We start from the raw sequence: 21,081 nt of genomic DNA, 5'->3' as shown, positions 1-21,081 counted from the left end.
AATGTTTAAAAACGTAGTCAGTGGGCTTACATAATAAAAAAAAATAAAACTTCCTCTGACATTGATAATTAATGTAATTTTTAAATTCCCACACTGATAATTAATTTTTAATTCACATATTGATCTAAATTTGACAATTTTATTTATTTTCTAAAACTAAATCCACGTGGGAAAGAAACCAGATATTGTTTTAAATTAATTAGAATCTTGTATGTACACATACTAGTCCTGATTACTCAAGCTGTGCCTTTTTGCATATTCAAATTACAAAACACTTTCAACAGCATTCTGTATAGTATTGCTCATTTCCAAGGACATGATTATCATCTGAACATATGGAAAAGAGGAAAATAGTTATTTTACCTAATAACTATATTTATGTATACAATCTACTGGAGTTTCTTTTATAGGTACCATGTGAAAACTCTTTCCATTTATTTAATTTCTCATTTTACAGCATTTCCTCTACATTCTTTCACTTAAAGAATTTTAACAGTCCTTTGAAGCAGAGTTTTGGTGACTTATTCTCTAAAGTTTTAGAAAGGATATTTCTCTTTCTGCCAACTGTTCCATGCTCCTGCCATGTCTTCCTCATAGCTGTTCTGCCAGTCTCACAGGTGCTTCATCTCCCTACCTCTGCAGCTTAGTAGTTCAGAACTCCACAGAGCTGCTGAAAGAGAAACAAAGCACCTGACAGAAAATGCATACCCACAACAAGCAACTCCAGCATTAGGTATTAAAAAAAATCATTAAAAAGTGACCAAGTGATACAACTTCTACTCCTGTACAGCTTCTGTGATCTATGACATGAATCCCAGCGCTGACTCACTTGGAATAAAAAAATAAAAATTAACCCCCCCACACCTGTATTCAAAATTTCTGACCTTGTAATAAACTCTGGTTGAAACAGCTACTTTGAAAGAACCAATACACATTTAAACCACCTTTTCTTCCTTAGCTCTTCTGTGCTACTTCTGCCCTCTTACTATTGTGAGGCAGACTATACCAGATGACAGCAAATTACCAAACACCTTATCCTATTATGCTTTTGCTGTCTTCCCCTCCTTGCCCTCCAGAGGTTCTCCTATTTTAGACCTATTACAAAGATCTCACATCCAGCTGTGCCACAATAGCAGAACCCAAAATAATCCACCTTTAATCTCCCAAGATCCCTCTTGACCCAGCTAATGACAGAAGTGGTGGTGCAAGCAAGAGCAGGTACAATTTGGAGATTATGAGAACACAGTATCACCATGGAGCTACCCCCAAATGCCTATGGTTGAGAGATTTCATGTGATGACAGTAGCCAAGGTAAAGAAGGGCGAGGTGTTTTAATTACACCACCATTTGGTTGTCAAATAAGCTATTTTCCAACTCCAAGGTAACCGTTTTAAGAAGCAAATTATGCTTTTTAATATACGGAGATACATTAAAATGGGAAAAAATGCAAAAACATGAGAGTGCATGGAAATTCAGTATGTCTTGCAAACGGAATGTACTTACATGGGATTAAAAACTTCAAAATTCTAATATTTAATAAAAAGAAATTGCATTACCTTAATCAAATATTGAAAATTTCAAATGGAAACTGACAAGTGAAATTACCATAATTTTAAATTAATTGAAAACAAGAAATTAAATTATGTAATTAAATAGTTTTTAAATTAAGTATTTAGTAAAAAGTTCCTTTTGGTACTTCAATTCCATATCAATTGTAATAATATCTGGAAAAAAAACCCTAAATATTAATATTTTACTATTATGAAATGTATTACTACCATTAGGCTAGGATAATTAAAAAACAAACACACAAACAAAAACCAACAAAACCCCAGCAATCAAACAACTACCAAACTTTAAAATTAAAAGAATTCATAGATAGAAATGTTCTTCTACTAATTTTTCATCTATTAGGAATGTATTTTTAAGAGGACAAGGAGCTTTTCCAGAAATACTAGAATTTAGTCCTCATAAATAACAAAGTAAATAGACTAATGATCTCAAGCTATTACAGGCATTAAAAATCTTGTGTTCTTATTAATTTGAAACTTTAAAAAAATGAGATGGAACAATGCAATAATGGATTGGGGAAAATTATTGCATTAATCTATATAATTCCTTAATTCTACACAATATCATAATTAATTGTTCTCACAAAATATTGCATATTACATTTTATGGTTCTGATGTGTCAATGTTACTAAATAGGAATAAAATAATAATAAATACAGGTCCAGATAATAATGACTTACCAAGGAGAAAACTCAGTTTATGATAAATATTTTAAAAATTCATTTAAAGTTATAAGTGACTGTAAAATAATTAATTCTGCCCCTTCCTCCCTTCTACATTTCAGGTCAAGTGTGGTACATCCACTATGACACGTAGTACTAACAAAATTATGATCCATTTTTCATCCAGAATCTGATGCACCGTGTGAATTTAAAAGCTCCAGTACACACTTGCAGACAAGCTGCTGCAGGAAAGGTGCCAGCTAGAAACTCACCCACCCGGTCAGGGGCTAAAAGGTCTGATTATCAACTTCCTTAGTTACCTGTTGCATAAGCTTCCCCCGGGCTAGGGACAATCAAGAGCGCCCAGAGCCTGTGGCACTGGAATTCCGGCCGCGCAGGTTTCACCGTGTCCATTGCTCTGCTGTTACTTGCACAGTGACCCGTCAGAAAGCATCTTCCATTTGATTTCTTTTTTGGTATTAAATAGACTGAATTTCAAAATAAGAACATCTTCCTTCGAGAAAAAAGAAGGCAAGTCAATCAAATTAATTAGAAGAAAAGACCTTTTAGTGAGATTGGATTATGTCCAGTGGCTAAACGAATATTTTGCAAGTTTAGTAGAAGTACTTAGAAAAAATGCAGACCTATTAAAAATATGATTATTAAAATATGATATTAAAAAAATTAACAAAGCACACAAGTTGTGGAAGATATGAAGGAGCTAAAATTGCGGCTCAGAGTAAGGAATGAGGTTAACTATCTATAGATTGCACCAGTTTACTGAAATAAAGAATAACATCAGTTCCAAATGTTGTCGTAGAAGAAATGGCTAACAATTACGTGGCAGAACTGGGATAAAAGCATCCTACACAGATAGCTATAGAACCTCCGAGTTCATACTCTCTGCCTGACCTGGATACCAACTGAGCTCATACTCCCCTATGCCTACACACCTGTAGCTAACAAATGACAATAATGTCTACAGGTAAATACACTTAAATACGACCAAGACAGCCCTTCCCTGTGCCACACTGAAACTACCAGGAAAACAGACCAGGGACTAACATACTAACTTCTTTGCCAAGTGTGTAATTCACTGATAAAACTTTCTGGTTGTTTGCGAGCCCTCTGACTTTTGTCGTTCCTTTCGACCACTGAACATCTACGAATCTCAGGTGATTCTTTCCCTTTAAGGGTGGGTCTTCATAGTGCTCAAAAACTCATTTTCACAATTTAGTGAAAGATTAAGGAAGTTTTTCGCAACTTCCTTAATCTGCAGTGATAATTTTCTCTGTTCTCCATATCAAAACAAAATAAAAATAAAGTAATCAATGTTTGAGAGAACTTTCAATCAAGGGACACACTGCAATTCCCTCGGAGGCGACCCCTCGGCCGGCGCGGGCCCGCTCCGAGCGGCGCTCGCCATTGGCTGCCGGACATTGCCGAGTGCGCTCGGGCTCCGCCGGCGCGGCGCCGGAGGCGGCGGGGAGGGGAGCGCACGGCTCGGGCACGGCGCGGTGCATTGTGGGGCGGGAGAGGAGAGTCACTGCTCAGCCAGGGCCGCCATCTTGGCTGCGTCCGGACTCTCTCCCGCTCTCGGGGCCTGTTCCTTCTCCTCGCAGCGCAAAGCGGTGGAAAGGGGGAAGACGAAGGGCCCGCCAGGGCGGTGCTGATGCGCGCAGAGCCTCCTCGCACCACTCCCGGGCGCCGCTAGCAAAGGGGGCGGGGGTGGTCAAGCGGTCGCCGGCGCGGCCTCTTCTCTCCTCTGCCGGGATGGGTCGGTCCCGCAGCCGGAGCTCATCCCGCTCCAAGCACACCAAGAGCTCCAAGCACGCCAAGAAGAACCGGAGCCGATCGCGGTCCCGCTCCCGAGAAAAGGAGCGGGCAAGGAAGCGCTCCAAGTCCCGGGAGAGCAAGCGGAACCGGCGCCGGGAGTCGCGCTCCCGCTCGCGCTCCAATACGGCCCCCTCCTCCCGGCGCGACCGGGACCGCGACCGCGACCGCGCCTCCTCCCCCCCCGACCGCATCGACATCTTCGGGCGCACGGTGAGCAAGCGCAGCAGCCTGGATGAGAAACAGAAGCGGGAGGAGGAGGAGAAAAAAGCGGAGTTCGAGCGGCAGAGGAAAATGTGAGCCCCGGGCCTGCGCTGGGCATGAGGGGGTGGTGAGGGATGAGGGAGGAAGGGAAGTGCTCGGGCCTCTCTCTCCCCGTGGGCTAGGGGCTGGCTGCAGGCGCTCGGGCCCTCGCTGAGGCCGGGCCAGTGCCTGTTTTCCCGCCATCCGCCCGTTTCTCAGAGCCCGGCTCCCGCCCGCACGCCTCCTCCCTCGGCCGGCGCTGCCCGCTCCCGTCCGCCGTGGCTGGTCTCTCCCTCCTGCGCTGCTCCTAAACTTCCCTGTGCGGTGGAGGCCTCGGCGCCCCTGAGGCTTTGTGCTGCACTGCTGCACGCCCGCCCCTCCCCTTCGTGGCGTGGAGCTGGTTACGCGTCGAGCGGAGGTGTCTGGAGGTGCTCGAGTGAGGGTTTCCAGGAACACTGTGCAGCTGCTGTATTAACACTGTGGGATTACTTTCTTGCCAAATGGGACCGTGAGATCCGGTGACTTGTTTCATCTGAAACCTTGCCCTTTTTTCAGTTTATGTTATGGGGAGTGTGGTTATTTATTAAGTCTGCAGATATAAATACTATTTTAATAAACGATGGGGATGCATGAATATGTTTAGCAGCATATGAAGTTATAAAATAGACCTTTATGCAGTAGAGAGAAGAATGATTTATAATCAGGTGGTTCTTTTACTTTGAACACTACCCTTGCTCATTGGACCACCTTATCCAGAAAAAGCACTTGTTTGTACATATGAAGCCAAGTGGTGCTGTTAATTCTCAGGTGGAGCTTTACTTAAGCCATATCGTCGTTCTCAGGAAATACTAGTTGTTGGGCTTGTTGGGCCCAAACTGTCACTTTCATTTTCCTTTGAAGATAATCACCTTTGATAACTTCAGAGTTTTGAGAGTCAGAAACTTCCACAGTAATGCAAACATGTGAAAATTGACATATTTTGACATACTGATCCTTGTTTTGTGGTTTAGAATTTTATTCAGTACTTAAATTAAGAAAACTATTCTGTGCATATCTACAAAGAAGAACTGGAATGTGCTTAAAAATTTGAGAATGTAATTAATAGTTTATTCTAGTACTTAGGAGTTGGTTTAGTTCATGTGTAAATTTTCTATGGAAGTTAGCTTTGAAATTTTAAAAAGCTCATGAAGTCTGTGTAGAAGGAATATGGTATTTCAACAGTACTTGCTACAGAATAGTAGATGTTAGAGGAAGAATCATTATTGGAAAAGATTGAATATAGAATTTTGATACTTCTACAATACACTTTAAATAATAAAAAGAAAAAGCAATGAAAATTCGAGTAGGGAAGTATGGTATTTTAGTAAGTCATCTGTAAATTGTATTACGTATCTTAGTGTAGATTCATGTGAGATAAGGAAAGAAGTGCTTCCTTTCTGACTGAATCCATTAGTGGACAGTTCATAAATTGGAACTGACTTTCTTCTTCTCATGTCTTGTTCAAATCTCAAGAAACAGCATAACTTCAGCCTTTTCTTATAGTGCTCATTTCCTTGCCTTGCATGTATGACTTTTTTCCCCTCAGAAATTTGGTAAAATGTAAGTTGTTTCTTTTCTCCAGATTTCATACAGTTAGTCTTTAAGAAGTAAATGGATCATACGAAAAATAGTTTTTTATACTAGTGACTTATCTGATCCTCTGGAATCATAATTCAGTAGGCCAGAATGATAAAATTATAAAATGCTGTAAGTTCATATGATTTAAAAGAAAAATAGTTGATATGATACAGAATAAATCACTGAGATTTATATCTGTGTTTATAATTTTATTTTCTTAATAAGGTCTAAGCCATTGTAATGTCATTGCCTATAAGTCTGAAAATACATTTCATTCATTTAATTTGACTGGAGTTTGTTGGAGTGAGAAGAATGAAACGTGCAGGCACAGTGCTTAATTTGAGTGCATCGTCAATTGCTGCGGATATTTGAAAATGTTTTTCAGACGTGAATGCAATGGTATTTTTGTAACTATGCACTATCTTTATTCAATTAGCTAACTTTTTTCCTAGATTTCCTGATGTTAAATGTAAAGCTATGAATATTTAATAAAACATGAGAATATGAACTTAATGACAATTTATTTCTCTGGCACTCTAGCCTCTTAAGTATACTAAACAGTATTGGTTCAGGATGGTGAGAGTAGTCGCTGGTGAATAAGAGGGACTGGAGACCTTTTAAAATAAAATAATTTATTTGAGTGGGGTTGGCACATTTTTCTGGGAGTGGTCTAGGTTTTTGTTTGCCTTATGTTGCTTTGGCTTTTTTTTTTCTTTTTTTTTTTTTTTTTAATCAGAAAAAAATCACTTCAAGATACTTTGTGTCCATTTGGTAAAATGAATACTTGTCTAATATACCCTAGCTAAATTTGCTATCTCTTGAGGATTGTAACATTAAGATTGGTCTTTGGCCAGTGATTGAGTTGAGGATTCCAAAACTTTCTACTGAAAGAGATCTAATTCTTTCAGTAATTATAATAGATCCATGTAGTTCAGTGGTTTTGAAAAGATGACACATGACTAGGAGAAACTGGGAGGCTTTCACCTTTGTATTTCTCATGGTTATCTAGATAAGTAATTCATACTTCACATCTATTGTGTATTTGCAAGTTGTGCCTTGGGTCATCTATAAGTTATATGTAACTTCTTATGCAATTATGTAGCTTTTTTTTTAAATTAGTTGTTTTTCAGACAAGATAGATATCTCCAAATGAGATAGTAAAATGCAAACATTCTGAAAATGACAGGATATTAAGATACTACAGCAGTAGTTGTTCATCTGAATCTTGGATTTATGTTGCTGACAGGCCAGAAAAGTTTCATAAGATTGTTCTGTACTTCATGGAATGTTTGAAACAGAAGTTCAATATCAAGTTTAAAACAAGATTCTTCTCCCCAAAGCCCATAATAATGCCAGATGAATTGTACTGCTCTCTTCTATTTTAAGATACTGGAGATAGTTTGGTGCCTTTAAGGTGGTGGCTTTAAGGCAAGATTTTACAGGATATTATTGCTATATGCGGCTTAAAATTGAGACCATATAAACTCTCGAAGGGTAAATGATGGTCAAAGTTGGGTGGGGTTTGGATTTTTTGAAGGAGGGGGGCATGGTGTTACAGTTTTTGGTATGGGTTGGGGTTTTTCCCTTTTTCCCCCTCTCTAATTGTGATCAAGAAATAGGATGATAAGTTGTCTTCAATTTAGTATGTTGTTACAGAGAAAGATACTAACTATGGAATGGTCTGAATGGATTCCCTGTTACAGGAGCGCTGCCTGAAGATTGACTTTCTTTAAATGTATTCAGTAGCATAGCTGATTCTGTGTGTTGAAGGAGTTTGTTTCAGTGCCAACGTTACTGATGAAAAATGTAATCCTCATGTTTGCATTTTGCAGTCGTCAACAAGAAATTGAAGAGAAACTCATAGAGGAAGAAACTGCTCGAAGGGTGGAAGAACTTGTAGCTAAACGCGTAGAAGAAGAGTTGGAGAAAAGAAAGGATGAGATTGAGCGAGAGGTTCTCCGCAGGGTGGAGGAGGCTAAGCGCATCATGGAAAAACAGTTGCTCGAAGAACTCGAGCGACAGCGACAAGCTGAACTTGCAGCACAAAAAGCCAGAGAGGTAACGCTCGGTCGTTTGGAAAGTAGAGACAGTCCATGGCAAAACTTTCAGTGTCGGTTTGTGCCTCCTGTTCGGTTCAGAAAGAGATGGAATACAGCAAATCTAATTCCCTTCTCATATAAACTTGCATTGCTGCGAAACTTAATTTCTAGCCTATTCAGAGGAGCTCACTGGTATTTAAACAGTTACTCTCCTAAAACCTGAACAAGGATACTTGATTCTTAATGGAACTGACCTACATATATTTCAGAATTGTTTGAAACTTTTGCCATGGCTGCAGGATTTATCAGCAGTCCTTTCATTTTGGGGAAGGGTATTAAAAAATATGTTATTATGTATCCTTCATTTGTTTCATTTTGTTTACCTAGACTGTAAGAGGCTTTTGCCTTCAGCCAGGCAAAAAGCAGGGTCCAGCAGTGAGCTGCAGTACCTGTCTTTAACAAATAGGTTTCTTACTCTTCATTTAAAATGAACATTTTCCTTGAGCATACATTGGACTAATTCTGGGACTTCGAGCATAAGCCCATCCACGTCTTCACGAAGGATCTCTGTCCAAATCATTATATCCATTTTTAATAACTACTAACAACTCCTTTTTTTCTCCCTAGAAGTTATAAAAGAGCAGGTTGCCCTTGTCTGAAGTCAAGCTGAACGTGTGACTTGGGTTTTTGGGGCCTTTTTTTTGTTGTTTTGTTTTGGTTTTTAATCGGCAGCTGGAGCAGAAGCTGAAAATGTCTTTCTGTGAGACAGTAATTTGCTACTAAAGGCTTTGATGCCTGCCTGCACCAATCATTCCAGGATCCAGAAATTTCAAGACAAACTTCAAACCGTAGAGGAAATTTGTGCTAAATAGTCATAAGTGTTAAATGCTTTTTTCACTCTCTACGTCCTACACAGTTTATTTTAAATTAATGTTTTGATTGGCTTGTGAAAGGAGAGACAGTAGCAATGCAGTTTTCCCCTTCATACTAGATGTGACTTGTCAGTCACATGGTATCAAATTAAATGGAATGCTGAGTTACAATAAGTACTAAAAAGAATAAATAATTTATAAACTTTTCTCGCAAATTCAGACTTTAATATCAGAGTTTAAGTTGAATTTACATGTTCATAGTCAGCAAATTCTTCATATGTAGAGGTTTTCATTTGATCAGATGGATGACTTGTTTTTTTAAAAAAAGTGTTTTTGGTATTGTCATGTGGAGAAGTCCCACCAGTTCTTTGTAATGTAGAATGAACCTCCATGCCTGGAGTGAAGTGTGCTAGCTAGTAGCTGGTTACTAGTCATAGTAAGAAGTTTTCATATGCTTGCTTTGTTCGTATTAACTTTTTTTTCTTACACAGACACAAACCTCTGGCTAACTTTAAATCCTCCAAATATAAAAATAATTTGGATATATATTATGTGAACTGAAACACTTCAGAATTTTTCACGCAGTCTTCATATTTGAGTTGAATAACAGAGTTCCATAAAATTCACCAAGAAAACAACAATTACAAGGCTTTATTTCCTGATCTTGCCTTCCCTGGACTCCTGAATTCCAAGTTCATACTGCAGACAGTTTCAGCTGTCTTAAAATTGTCAAAATACTGAATGTTAAGTCCATTCTCCCCATGAAAGAAGCCCATAGCTCCATGAAGTATGGATTACCATTTGTATTTTTCACTAACAGTAAATGTATTTTTCTTATTAACTGTTTGCCTTAGGAATGATTTACATATTTTTGTTCCTTCTTACCATAAACATCTGCATTCCTCAGCTCAGCCTTCCTTGTATGTTGTTTCTTTATAAATGGTTGAGCTGCTGATGCAGGTATTGCCAAGCTAACAGTACAAATCATTTTAAAGAGGAAGCTGGCGCGTATGGCAGCCGAGGAGCACACTCTGCAGGACACTGGACAAGACAGTAAATATTCAACTTTTAATGCTGATTAAAGGAGTATAGGTAAAGAATACGTAGGTATACTTAATTGGTGAGACAAACTATTCACTTTATTTATATTTTCTATATTACTTTTTAATTTGGTAAATACTATCCAGTTTTTGTAGTTGTCCTTGTTGATTTGTGTGATATTAAAATCCTAGTAATAAATTGTCAGGATTCTGTGATTAGGGAGGGTTTAGTTGGTTGCTGTTTGGACTGGGCGGGATGATTTAAATTGAGTGCTAGAAACCAGTTTTAGTGGCTGCACAGTTTACCGTTGTGAGGCAAAATAGGTGGCTGTAAAGCTGCCACTTTAAGTCAGTTCACAGAAGAATTCTGAGAAAGATTAGTGAACGTGCAGAAATGAGTATTTTACTTTACTAACATCCTGCCCTGTCCTCCCCTTTAGGAAGAAGAGCGTGCAAAGCGTGAGGAACTAGAACGAATACTAGAAGAGAATAATCGAAAAATTGCAGAAGCACAAGCTAAACTGGTATGTGAAGGTGTTGTTAACTGTTCTATAGGGAAATACAGGTGTCTCTGCCAGATTTGCAACACAATTAAAATAAACAAATCAACCTTTTCTAGAGTTAAGCCTGTGTATTGTATTGCTGGTTCCTTCAGTAACATTGCTGTCCTTTCCCTGAGCATGAAAGACCAGATTCTTAGCAGCAACACTAGGATGGTAAATAGTTTGGATGCAGTTAATTCAGAGAAGAGATGGCTGCCTTCAGAATTTAAAAAGTACATTTTAACTATATCTTATGGGGAGGGTTGAAGTAAGTTTACAAACATGTTCAGCTTTGTTTGACTAATTCTGTTTTGTTGAGCGAGACAAGTACAAACTAGATTTGATTCTAAGTATAATGTTGATATAGAAGTGCTGAAAGGATCTTTCAGCATAAGCTTAAGATGTGTAAGCTAGGAAAGTCTAACTTATGTTGGTCTTCTTAAGCCCTTTTAAATCAGGTGCTTGCCACATGAAAACATTCAATATGATTTAGCTGATTCTAATCAATTGATGACAAGACAAACTAAGCTGCTTCTAAATCCTGATTGAACTCTGTCAGTTTCAATTGCCCAAGTAATTACACCTCTTTCATATAAAAATGAGGCTTCTTAAATCTGCTTGAGCTACATCTACTTTAGATTTCTTTCTGTTTTACCCTTTTCTCAACCTCTTCTGGTAGAAACAGGACAAATGGAAAATTTAAAGTATTGACTGATATAATGAACTAAATAAGCACCTTTAGAAGACCACTGGGAGTGCTGTAAGAACCATAGGTCAATGTAAGGATTGACTAGGTGTAAATCAAGTGAAGATGGTTTTGGATTAGGAGGGGTTTTTAGATGGGTTTTGGAGCAGAGATACTTCAGCATGAAGATAATGTGATTTCGTTATGCGTGTATGGTACTTCAGCTTACACAAGTGACAAGTGTTGGGACAATTTCTGTATATATCTAATGTCTTCCTTAATTAAAATGTAATGTGTTGTTTCCAAAGCAATGTTGAAAAACTTGGCATGTAAACACTCCAGATTTCGATACACTAGCTGTAGTAAGTTCTCAGTGTTTCTTTTAAACTCAATTCAAATAACCATTTTATAAATGGTTTCACTGAAACCAACTATGGCACCCAGCTCAGGTGGAACTGCTTACATACTTATGCAGGATTCCACCTGTTTGGAAGTTAATATAGACTTGTAAATTGCTTTTATGACTACAAAATATGCTGGCCTAAATTTTACCATTTTCCTGTATAGGCTGAAGAACAATTGAAAATTGTTGAAGAACAAAGAAAGATTCATGAGGAGAGGATGAAACTAGAACAAGAGAGACAGCGTCAGCAAAAGGAAGAGCAAAAAATTATCCTGGGCAAAGGAAAGTCTAGGCCAAAACTGTCCTTCTCCCTAAAAAGCCAGGATTAAATTTCAACTCTGAACTCTTAAAAGAAAAAAAATAAACAAAAAAAAAACAACAAAAAAAAAACCAGGAAAACAAAAAAAAACTTTGTATGGTAGCTTCATGTTGAAGTGTTTTTTTGTTTTTTTTCTTTCTCTCAAATTTTTTTGTCTTTTATGAAAGTTAGCTTGTTCTAATAGGGGCTGTGCTCTGCAATTCTTATTTTTTTTTAACTTCCATTAAGTTAAACCCTTATCAGATCATCGTTGCTTTTTAGAGGATAATCTGTTTTCATCAATTTTGTTTCTGTATTGGTGGTCTGAAGCAACTCATGTAACTTTATGAACTGTGGATGATCTGATAAGGTTTTACTGACCTACTCATCAGAGTTTGACTCTGATAATTGACAGAACTTTTTACTGGGTATTGCTGACTTTTAATGTTTTTATTTTAAAGTCAGTAAATACATGAGTAAATCGCCATAGTATTACTGGACCTCTGTGGTTTATTGTTAAATCAGTGTCCTATGATACTGTCCCGTTGTTGCGCTTGATGTTCCTGATACAGGTAAGGAAATAGTTTGTCATTTCTGCTATGAATACATAGAGAGAGTTCAGTATTGTCTCTGTTAGATTTGTTTTTATTACATTGACAGCATTCAACCAGCGTTCCCCATTGTGTAAATAAACCAATTTGCTGAATAAAGTTAAAGTCTTAAATACGTATGTTTAAGTAAATTTTTTTTAGTACACTTCAATAAACAGCTATAGAAGTGACAATTCACATTATTAAATTCAGGACTATAGTGATATTTTTTTAAATTTTGCTTTAAACTATTGTGGCTTTTACTTAAAATGCAAAATCACACACAGTAAAAAATCCCTGCAGTTGTGAATGTTATTGATGGCTGCTGCTGTTTTTATGAATGTTGGTTTTTGTTCTGACAGAGACTTATTTCAGCTGTCGTATCATGTTTAAATGGCTGTTTGGCTTACTGCACCCAGATTGATACTTCCGATATCTAAACCCCTTCAGTTCATCCCATAATATAATCTATTGTATAAGTTAAGGTCATTACCATATAATGAATCGGATGGAACTTGAAGGATTTAAAAATGGAAGTTTTTTCTCCCAAAGGACTGGACTGGCTAGTACATTTGAACTGAAATACAGAAAGTGAGATTCTGTCTAAATATATTGTTTTAGCCAGAGAGCAACTATTATACAGATCTTGAATCTTATCCATTTATATATACAGGTTTTATTTTGAAAAATGAAACTACAGATTAAAAACTATATATATTAGGTCCCCCTTTTTATATGTAGTTCCTCTACCAAAACCTAGATTACTATAGCTTGTCCAGTTCTAAAACTTTCTTTTTCCTGTCAGCGTGTAACATCTGTAGTAACCACAAAATGACAGTTACCAGTAATTGCCTGAGCATTTGAATGTCACTGGACAAAGTTGGAAGTAATTCCTGATATTCCCAAAGGGTCTGTTTCTGTAGCTTTAGCCAATTAAATGTGGGAGCAAGTTGAATGTGCTGCTGAAAGCAGTATTCAACAAGCTTTGTATGAAACCGGGGCATGGGAGCAGACTGATGTGTATTGCTTTGTCCAGTACGTCAAGAAAATGTGAAGATGGTAAAATACCTACATTATTACTGTACTTAAATTTGTCAATATATTGTATGACAGAAGAAGGTTGAAAGTTGTTTAATGCATAAAAACAAAAGCTGAAGCCAAATAAATCATGTACATGACCTGTTGGCAGGAGCAGGCTGTATTTAAAGATCAACTGATACCTGTATTTCTAAAGCAGAAAACATCCCCTGTTCCCTTATGAGAAACAAGCTATTAAAAGTCAATACTCAAAACAGACCTATGCAGTTTTGTTTCCTGTTATAAAAGCAAGAAGCTAAATAATCTTACATGCAGCTGTGGTATCAAGCATTTTGTTCTGCATCACATGATTTGCTGCTAAAGAGCAACATTTGTTCTCTGCATTTAATATTGTGTAGGCTTAGAAGTTACCAGGTTATTTTTAGTCCCACCTCAGACTATCTTGTGGACAAAATGCCCATTCCTCATGAGATTGCCTCTTCTGCCATTCCACATTTCACTACCTGTTTCTCTTTCCCCTGCCCTCAAAAAAAAAAAGGAAAAGCAGTTAGGTCTTTGGTTTGGTTTCCTCTGTTGGGGTAGAAGCTGACTTAAGGCATTCTGTCTTACATCTTTGTAGACCTTGTGTGGGTGAATGTGATATTTGCATTGCTGTGGGCTTTTCTTTTTTAAAATTATTGTAGAACTTCAGAGATACTGTTGATTTCTAGAAAACTATAGATGCATATAGTTTGGAAAGGGGGCAAGTTGACATTTGATGGTAAGAACTTGGGATATGTATCCTTTTAATGCAAAGTATGCAGAAATACAGACTGACACGTAGTGTTTTAACCATAAGCCACCTGCATGTGTCTGCATAGAGAAAATGCTGTTGGTGATTGTGTTCAATGTTTAATTTTTATTTCATTACAGTTTGAACTTCAAATTTTGGTTAGGCAAGTTTTGGGTTGTTCTGGAGTTTTCTATGTTGTTGACCATCCCAGAGAGGCAGGTAGGCATTTTCATTGCCACCTGCCTTGTGCAGTATTGATTTCCCTTATATGGGAACAGAAGATATCTTAGTGTTCCCAAACTTGGTCATAAATGTCCTGAATAGTTATTATAATATGAAACAGTGTGTCTGGCAAAGATGGGAGCATGGAAGGCCTTAGAACAGCACGTTAAACATGTGCTCTTACTTTGGTGATTTGCTGAACTGCCGTTTGAACTTCATATGTTCATTTATCATATTTTTCCCAAGCCCAAGTTGAAAGCTAACTCCTGAGAAATGTATTGGAGGGATGGCATCCTTGCAGCTTAGCAAAGCATAGACAATTACGTTAGATGTCTAAACTGCCAAGCAAATGCATTCATATGTATAACCTCACTAAAGTATCAACAGTTCATCCATTCCTATCTTGTCTTGAAAAAGAAGGTTTAACATTTGATGTCTCCTTTTCTCTTGAGCTATGTGCCACCTCATACACCTTGCCCTAATGTCCTTCCTGACCTGAAGCTGATCTCTCCCTCTTTGCAATGCTATTAACATGCTCTCAGGATTGAGTTTCTGCCATTTTTTGCATGTACACCAAATATGGAGATGTTGGTTATTACTCACTTTTAACTGCATGGAGTATTTCATTAAACATTTTCAGAGCATTTGGGGCCTTAGCTCTGTCATTGCTAGATCTCAACTTGGTGCAAGTGCAGGTGAAATTGAAGTCAATAAACACCTTCCAGGTTGTGTTACAGAGGGGATTTATTTCAGAAGAGAGCTGTGGAGCTGCCTGTGTGCCTAAGACTCATTCCAGGGCAGGAGGATATGGTTGAAGTGCCCAGGTTGGTATCGTTTCAGACTGATGGGCCAGTCTAGCAGGAGCTGAACGATGACTTTCATGCATATCTGTTCCATTCTCATGCTGGTATTGCCATGTGTGCATTTCAGGGTTATCCCACTCTTTCCACCTCACCATTTTCTTAGTCTGCTGAAGTGTGCTGAGTTTCTGTTGACTAAACAACATTCTGTACTAAACAACCTCATGCTTACAATCATCTTCCATAGACTGACACATAGAATCAAGGGTTGTGCTACCTCAGCATCAGCTCTTCTTGAAATGACATAGATCCCCTTTGACAATAAAAGGCCTGTTGTGTAGCAGAAGCTTGATCCCAGGTCATTTTTCCTACCCCTTATATCACACACCATAGAATACTGTAAATATTTTTGTTTTCAAGGACTGGTGCAGAGAATCAGCATAAGTCAAATCAAACAGTTAAAATGCATGGTTTGGATATATGAATGTCTTTGATTTTTATTACAAGGCTGCTTGAATTCTATGGCTGTATCTGGGAGAAGGGAAGATCATTTCCTAAGATATGTTGACCGAAACTACAGTTCTAAACAGACCTGCTGAAGGCAAATCAACATCTAGATGTATGCTTACTCTACCATAAGTGCAGAAAATGCACTGTTGCATTGTGAATAATATATTAAGAGCTGTTGCAGGTATCTGGCACACTTGGCCTTTTGTTCAAACGATAATTCATTTAAGTGAATAAGCATCAATCATCGTTTCTCTTTATTGACTTTAGCAGTAATTGTATCCATTGAGATACAATTTTTTGACTTTCAAAATGGGTACATTTTAATGTAATGATGAATTATGGTGAGCTTTTCCATCTCAAAAATTTCATGTTTAGGCTGATGTTGAAATGAATATCAGGAATTGTGGGCCCAGTCCTGTTCCCATTCAGATTAGTTGCCCTTCATTATAGATTTTGTAGTACCAGAGCCCGTATCTACATAATTAATGTCGACATCACTGTTGGAAAGAAGGTGAAAGAGGTTATTCAGTGATGAACAGATTTTAATATTTTTAAGCCAGCGTGAGGTACAGGAAATAAAAGTTTAAGCGGCACAAACAGCAAAGTCTCAGTTTTTCAGTAAAGGCAAGGGACAGGCAGGTCTCACCTGCTCGCTGGCAGTGCTCATCCACCCATCCGTCCATGTGTGCGTCCATCCGCGCCCGCCGAGCCGGGCCGCCCGGGCGCCGTGGGAGCGCGGCGCCGCCCCGCAGGCCGCGGCAGGATTTCCCCCACAGCCGGCTCCCTGTGCGCTCGTCTGTCAGGAAACCGCGCTCCTTGCGAAACCCGAAATGTCTGCTGGGACCTCCTCCCGAAACAGCCCCCAGAGAAGCGGCGGCCGAAGCCGATTTCTAAGTTCCGAACGCTCGTCTTTTTCGCTTTGAAACCCCCGTCCCCAGCCTTTACTCGCCCGTTTCTCCCGTCTCCGAGGCGCTTCTTGGACGGGAGACGGAAAGGCAGAGGCCGATCAGCGGGCGCAGAGCCGGCGGCGGGAAGGAGCGCGGTGGCAGCGCGGCTGCCCAGGGGCTCCGCGCCGCCGCAGCCCCGAGCGCCGCCTGCCCCGCCCGGCCCGGACCCGCCTCCCGCTCCGGCCCGGCCCGGCCCTCTTCGGAACCTAAGTACCTCTGCGGCCCGACCCAACCGCAGCGACCGGTTCCTCGGCCAAAAAGGGTGACCTGAGCAGAGTAGCCACCGAGCCCGCCTTTCTTTGAATATCTTAATCTTTGTTGATTAAGTTATCTCGGAAGCTAGCGCCCAGTTTTGTCTTGGTTTTTACTGAAAAAATATTTTATTAACGTGGCTTTTTATACTCTTACAGTGTGCATCGGTAGGATGCTGGACAGTAGAGTAAAACAGCTGTATTTGCGTAAAAATGATTAGGCATTGGACAATAGGAACCGTGGGATATATTTAGCTACAAGAGGATATTTTCAGACAATACCAGGGCTCTTCATTTCCTCTGGTTTACTTAAAGCAAGGATACGAAGAGTTAGAGGTCACAGTTTACTCACCACTTCTGCAAAACACCGCTCGTAACCTTTTGCTTCTAAACAAACAGAAGCAGCAGCAGCATCACAAAATGAGGTAGACCTATTTTACACGTCTCTGTCGCTGGAAGCATTTATCAGGCTCCGTGTTTACATCTCCTCACGACTGGCTACACACCACACATTTGTTTAAAAGTTTAATAATTAAGTACTTTCCTCCCCTCACTGGTGAAGTTCTCCTTTGATGCCCCTCGGTGTGCATAGATACCTAAGCTCCCACTTGAGTGCTAAGTTTCCGTCCCGGGAATCAGATCCTTTTCCACCAAATTGCGTCGCCGGATCTGCAATTCCTTCCTCACTGCAAATTAAATTTAATTAAGCAGTTTACTTAAAACGTATTCGATGTTTTGTGTGAAAAGCAAACTGATTTCCTTGTTTTCTTGAGTGGTAGATTCCATTAGAGAACTACTGAACACAATTAACTCAAAATCTATGGGGCTTCGAGCGCGCTTCCAATTTCTTTCCTCTCTGTTGCGAGCGGGAAGAGCGGGCTCTGCCAGGCTAAAACACCCGTTTAGTTTAAAAGGAGTCGAAAGAGAACACTGGGTTCCAAAATTTATCCGGGAAATAAATTACAGTGCCAGTTGTTTTCCTTATAAGAGCTTCTTGGCGTTCGTCTAAAAGTCGGCCGACTACCATTACGAAGCCGATTTTTAAGTGAATACACATATTTCTTCAGGCATAAAATTATGCGAAATTGGCTCTTTATTAGGGTTTTTGGTAGGATGTTCTTTGCATGCCTCGACTAATAGGTTGGGAAATGGCAGAAAAGAGCGCGGTAATTTACTGGGATTTAACTTTTAATCCTTTCTGCAGATACTGTCTTGGCAAGAAATCCCTCCTGGAAGAAATTCGGTAACCACCTTAATTTCACAGGAGCGACTATGCCATTTACACCACCCGTGTTTAGCGTCGGTACAACTCTTGTCGCAGTGTGCAGCCTTCCCAGCCCGGTACCAGCTCCCGGGGCAGCGGTACCGCCGCCCCTATTGGGTTTTGCCGATGACTTTTGCGGTGGAAGCGTGTGGGCGCCGGAGCGGGCAGAACGCGGGGTAGCGGCGGAGGGGGACAGCCGAGGGGGCCGCTCGCCCTGCGGCGGGCAGCCGCTGGCCGCTAGTGGGAGCTGTGGCCCCGTGGAAGTGCCGCGGGAGCCGCGGCGTGTCGGGCTCCGAGCGCGGCGTCGGGAGCACCCGCGACCCCCCGGCGCCCTCCGCACCCCCCGGGGGACCTGCGGGGCCGCGGGGAGAGCATCTCCAGTGCTGCCCGCAGGTAGCTCCCTCTGGCCAGAAATTAATGACAGAATGAAATAAAAGGGCAAGGTGCCGTGCCGTTGGGATACGAAGCGTCTGTGTCCGAACCCCCTCCCCACGAAAATACATAGGGGAAGAAAGAGTCTCTGAGCTATCGCCGGAGAAATGCAAGGGAATTCGCAGCCGGCCCGGGAGCCCCGCACTGCCCGCCGTTCTGCATCCCTCTGAAGCCTCCGCACGTCCGACTCTTCTTTATTCAGTGACGGCCCGTGGCTAATTGTCGTGCAACCAGATAAACTTAGAAAACTCACAGAAGCCGTGGGAAGGGCCGGTGGGAACTTGGCGCGGAAGCACCCCCAGGCCTCCTTCCCGGCAAGGAACCCGCAGAAAGTTGAGCACGAAGCTCCGCGCCAGTGGGGACGCGGCCCGGCCCTTTCCCGCCCCGAGGCGCGGAGGTGGCCGCAGCCGCGCAGCGCCTGCAGCCGCGCTCCCCCGGGGGGGCAGGGTGAGGGGCTCCCGGCCCTGCCGCCGCTCCCCGCTCTGCGAACGGCAGCCTACTCGGGAAACAGTTTTAGCAAAGGCTGGTTTTTAATGCTTATTTAATTTCATTTCTCCCCCCTGATTTCGCCCCATCTGGCCCCGCCGCGCCTCCCGCACAGCCCCGGTGTGAGTCAGAGCGAGCAGACCCTCCGCGCACGCCGGGCCGAGGCCGCCCGCGGCGGGGCCGGGGGTGTTACCTGCCGGCCCGCTCGGCCGGCTCGGCGCGGCCCCGCCCGCCGCTCGGCGGTAAGTGACAGGCGCGGCGCCCAACCAGCGCGGCGGCCCGCCGGCGGCCCTATGAGCGGCGGCGGCGGGGCAGCGGGGCCGCGCTTATATGGCTACGGCAGCGCGCTGCCGCCGGCCGCGCTCCTGCGCCGGGGACTCGCAGCGGTGGCATCGAGGGTTGGAAGCGCCGCGCTGGGAGCGATAGTGGCTGGCGCCGCTTCTCTTCGCTCCATTCCTTCTCCTCCGCGGCGGGTTGCGCGTCGGCGCGAGTCCCGCGCCTGTCGTTCCTCCTTCTCAGTCGGCCGCCGCGGCGCGCGCTGCAGGTCGCGCAGCGGGAGAGGAACGCTTTGACGCTGCGACCCCTCCGCCCCCCCGTTTTGGTCTCTTTTATTTTTTTTTTTTTTTTTTTTTTTTGTAGTCATTATTATCTGCCCCTGCTTCTTTCCTTGCTCCACTCCGTGGTCTTTGCCGGCGACAAGGACAGCAGTGCTCCTCGGGGAAGCCGGAGCCCTGCGGATGCGCCTCCCCGGGACTGGCGGAGCTGACTCGGAGTGGATTTATTGACTCGCGGTTGCTTCCGAGCTGCCCGGAACAGCCCGGGCTGGTGCCCGTGCGGATTGCAAACTGCGGGGAGTAGTGAGAGACATACAGGAGGAGCCGCCCGCCGAACCTGCGTCCTTTTCCCCCGCCACCCTTTATTTTACGTTTTCCTAATTTATTTTTTGTTTTACTCCTTTTCGCGCGGGCCTTAGACACTGTGAACGCGTATGGCGCTCTGGATCCAAATGGGAGTTGGCAGCTTGAGTGGCATCTTCCAAGGCAGCCGGGAGACCCTCACTAAGAAGAAGGACTAAGGCATTTGCATATTTTTTTTGTTGTTGTTGTTATTGCTGTTACTTCGGAGGTAGCTTGGATCTGACCTCACAGGAGATATTCCTACATGCGAGTGGCATACATGACTCAGTAGATCTGCTTACAGCTCTCGCCAAGTGCATCGTCGACTCTTACTGATTTTTAATTTTTTTTTAATTCTTATTTTTCCTATCAATCATCCCGTCTGTTGGGATACCAGGCACCCACCCTGCTGTTGCCGCTCAGGTGCGTGGGAAGACGCACGGCGGAGTTGGCGAGGCTCCGGGGAGGGACTCGGTGCCGCCTGCGACCATGGCAGCGCGGGGGCGAGATGCCTCCGCCTGGAAGTACTGCTGGGGAGCCGTGATGGTTTTATGCAGAACTGCACTAGCGCGGTCCATCGTTTTAGATCCCATATATTGGAATTCCTCTAACCCCAAGTAAGTCTCCATCCCGCTCCTGCTCGCCGTCTCCCCGGGGGCCGGCACTGTCCTCCGTGCGCGGGGGAGGGACGGGACGGTGCCGTGGGTCGGCCGCGGCCGCCGGGAGACACGGGGCCGGGCCGGAGTGCGCTAGCGCCGAGCGGCGGCGCCGGGGGCTCCGGCCGTGGCTGGCGGCGAGATCCGGCCCTTCCCAGGGAGGGTGTTTGATGTGACGGCGGAGCTGCCCCATCGCCCCTTGCCCCGGCAGGAGGGTTTCGGGAGGGCGGACCGGTAGCGGGCTGGGGAGCGGTGCGGCGGTAGCAGGATAAAACCTGCGGGCAAAGTCCGGGCTCGCCCGGGCTGGAGCAGCGGAGGAACCGGGCTGCGATGAGTTGCCAGGAAAGGGTGATACTCTCCAACTTCTCCGTCTGCAGATGCAAACTCATCCCATTGACTCCAGCGAAGTTA

General features: G+C 42.6%; 2 protein-coding genes and 1 long non-coding RNA gene across 3 annotated transcripts in view; 2 read left to right on the top strand and 1 right to left on the bottom strand.

Annotated features, from left to right (window-relative positions):
• Window positions 1-3,757: 3,757 nt before the first annotated feature.
• On the top strand, window positions 3,758-13,692 carry ARGLU1 (arginine and glutamate rich 1). The gene is made up of 4 exons (XM_021530223.3): window positions 3,758-4,363; window positions 7,760-7,985; window positions 10,319-10,402; window positions 11,673-13,692. The coding sequence occupies exons 1-4, from the start codon at window positions 4,008-4,010 to the stop codon at window positions 11,835-11,837; spliced, it is 831 nt and encodes a 276-aa protein (XP_021385898.1). The 5' UTR covers window positions 3,758-4,007; the 3' UTR covers window positions 11,838-13,692.
• A 2,289-nt stretch (window positions 13,693-15,981) lies between these two features.
• Window positions 15,982-16,825, bottom strand: LOC116184295 (uncharacterized). The gene is made up of 2 exons (XR_004149058.2): window positions 16,385-16,825; window positions 15,982-16,235 (listed from the first exon to the last, which is right to left on the bottom strand). It is a non-coding gene; the product is annotated as an uncharacterized LOC116184295 (long non-coding RNA).
• A 2,927-nt stretch (window positions 16,826-19,752) lies between these two features.
• The window catches only part of EFNB2 (ephrin B2), a 45,932-nt gene continuing 44,603 nt past the window's right edge, over window positions 19,753-21,081 (top strand). Inside the window, exon 1 of the mRNA XM_021530224.3 lies at window positions 19,753-20,631. Coding sequence (XP_021385899.1) covers window positions 20,504-20,631 — 128 coding nt within the window. The 5' untranslated portion in view covers window positions 19,753-20,503. The remainder of the gene's footprint in view (window positions 20,632-21,081) is intronic.

The sequence above is a fragment of the Lonchura striata genome, chromosome 2, assembly GCF_046129695.1.
Source record: "Lonchura striata isolate bLonStr1 chromosome 2, bLonStr1.mat, whole genome shotgun sequence".
Classification (NCBI taxonomy): domain Eukaryota; kingdom Metazoa; phylum Chordata; class Aves; order Passeriformes; family Estrildidae; genus Lonchura; species Lonchura striata.
Note: the sequence above shows the minus strand (reverse complement) of the source record. Positions and strands in the feature narration are given on the sequence as shown.

Bases quoted from the DNA above. Each gene is read 5' to 3' on its own strand.
- ARGLU1 (XM_021530223.3), top strand. From the start codon at position 4,008: ATGGGTCGGTCCCGCAGCCGGAGCTCATCCCGCTCCAAGCACACCAAG. The intron at 7,986-10,318 runs GTAACGCTCGGT...CCTCCCCTTTAG, and splicing joins CAGCACAAAAAGCCAGAGAG to GAAGAAGAGCGTGCAAAGCG. The intron at 10,403-11,672 runs GTATGTGAAGGT...TTTCCTGTATAG, and splicing joins CAGAAGCACAAGCTAAACTG to GCTGAAGAACAATTGAAAAT.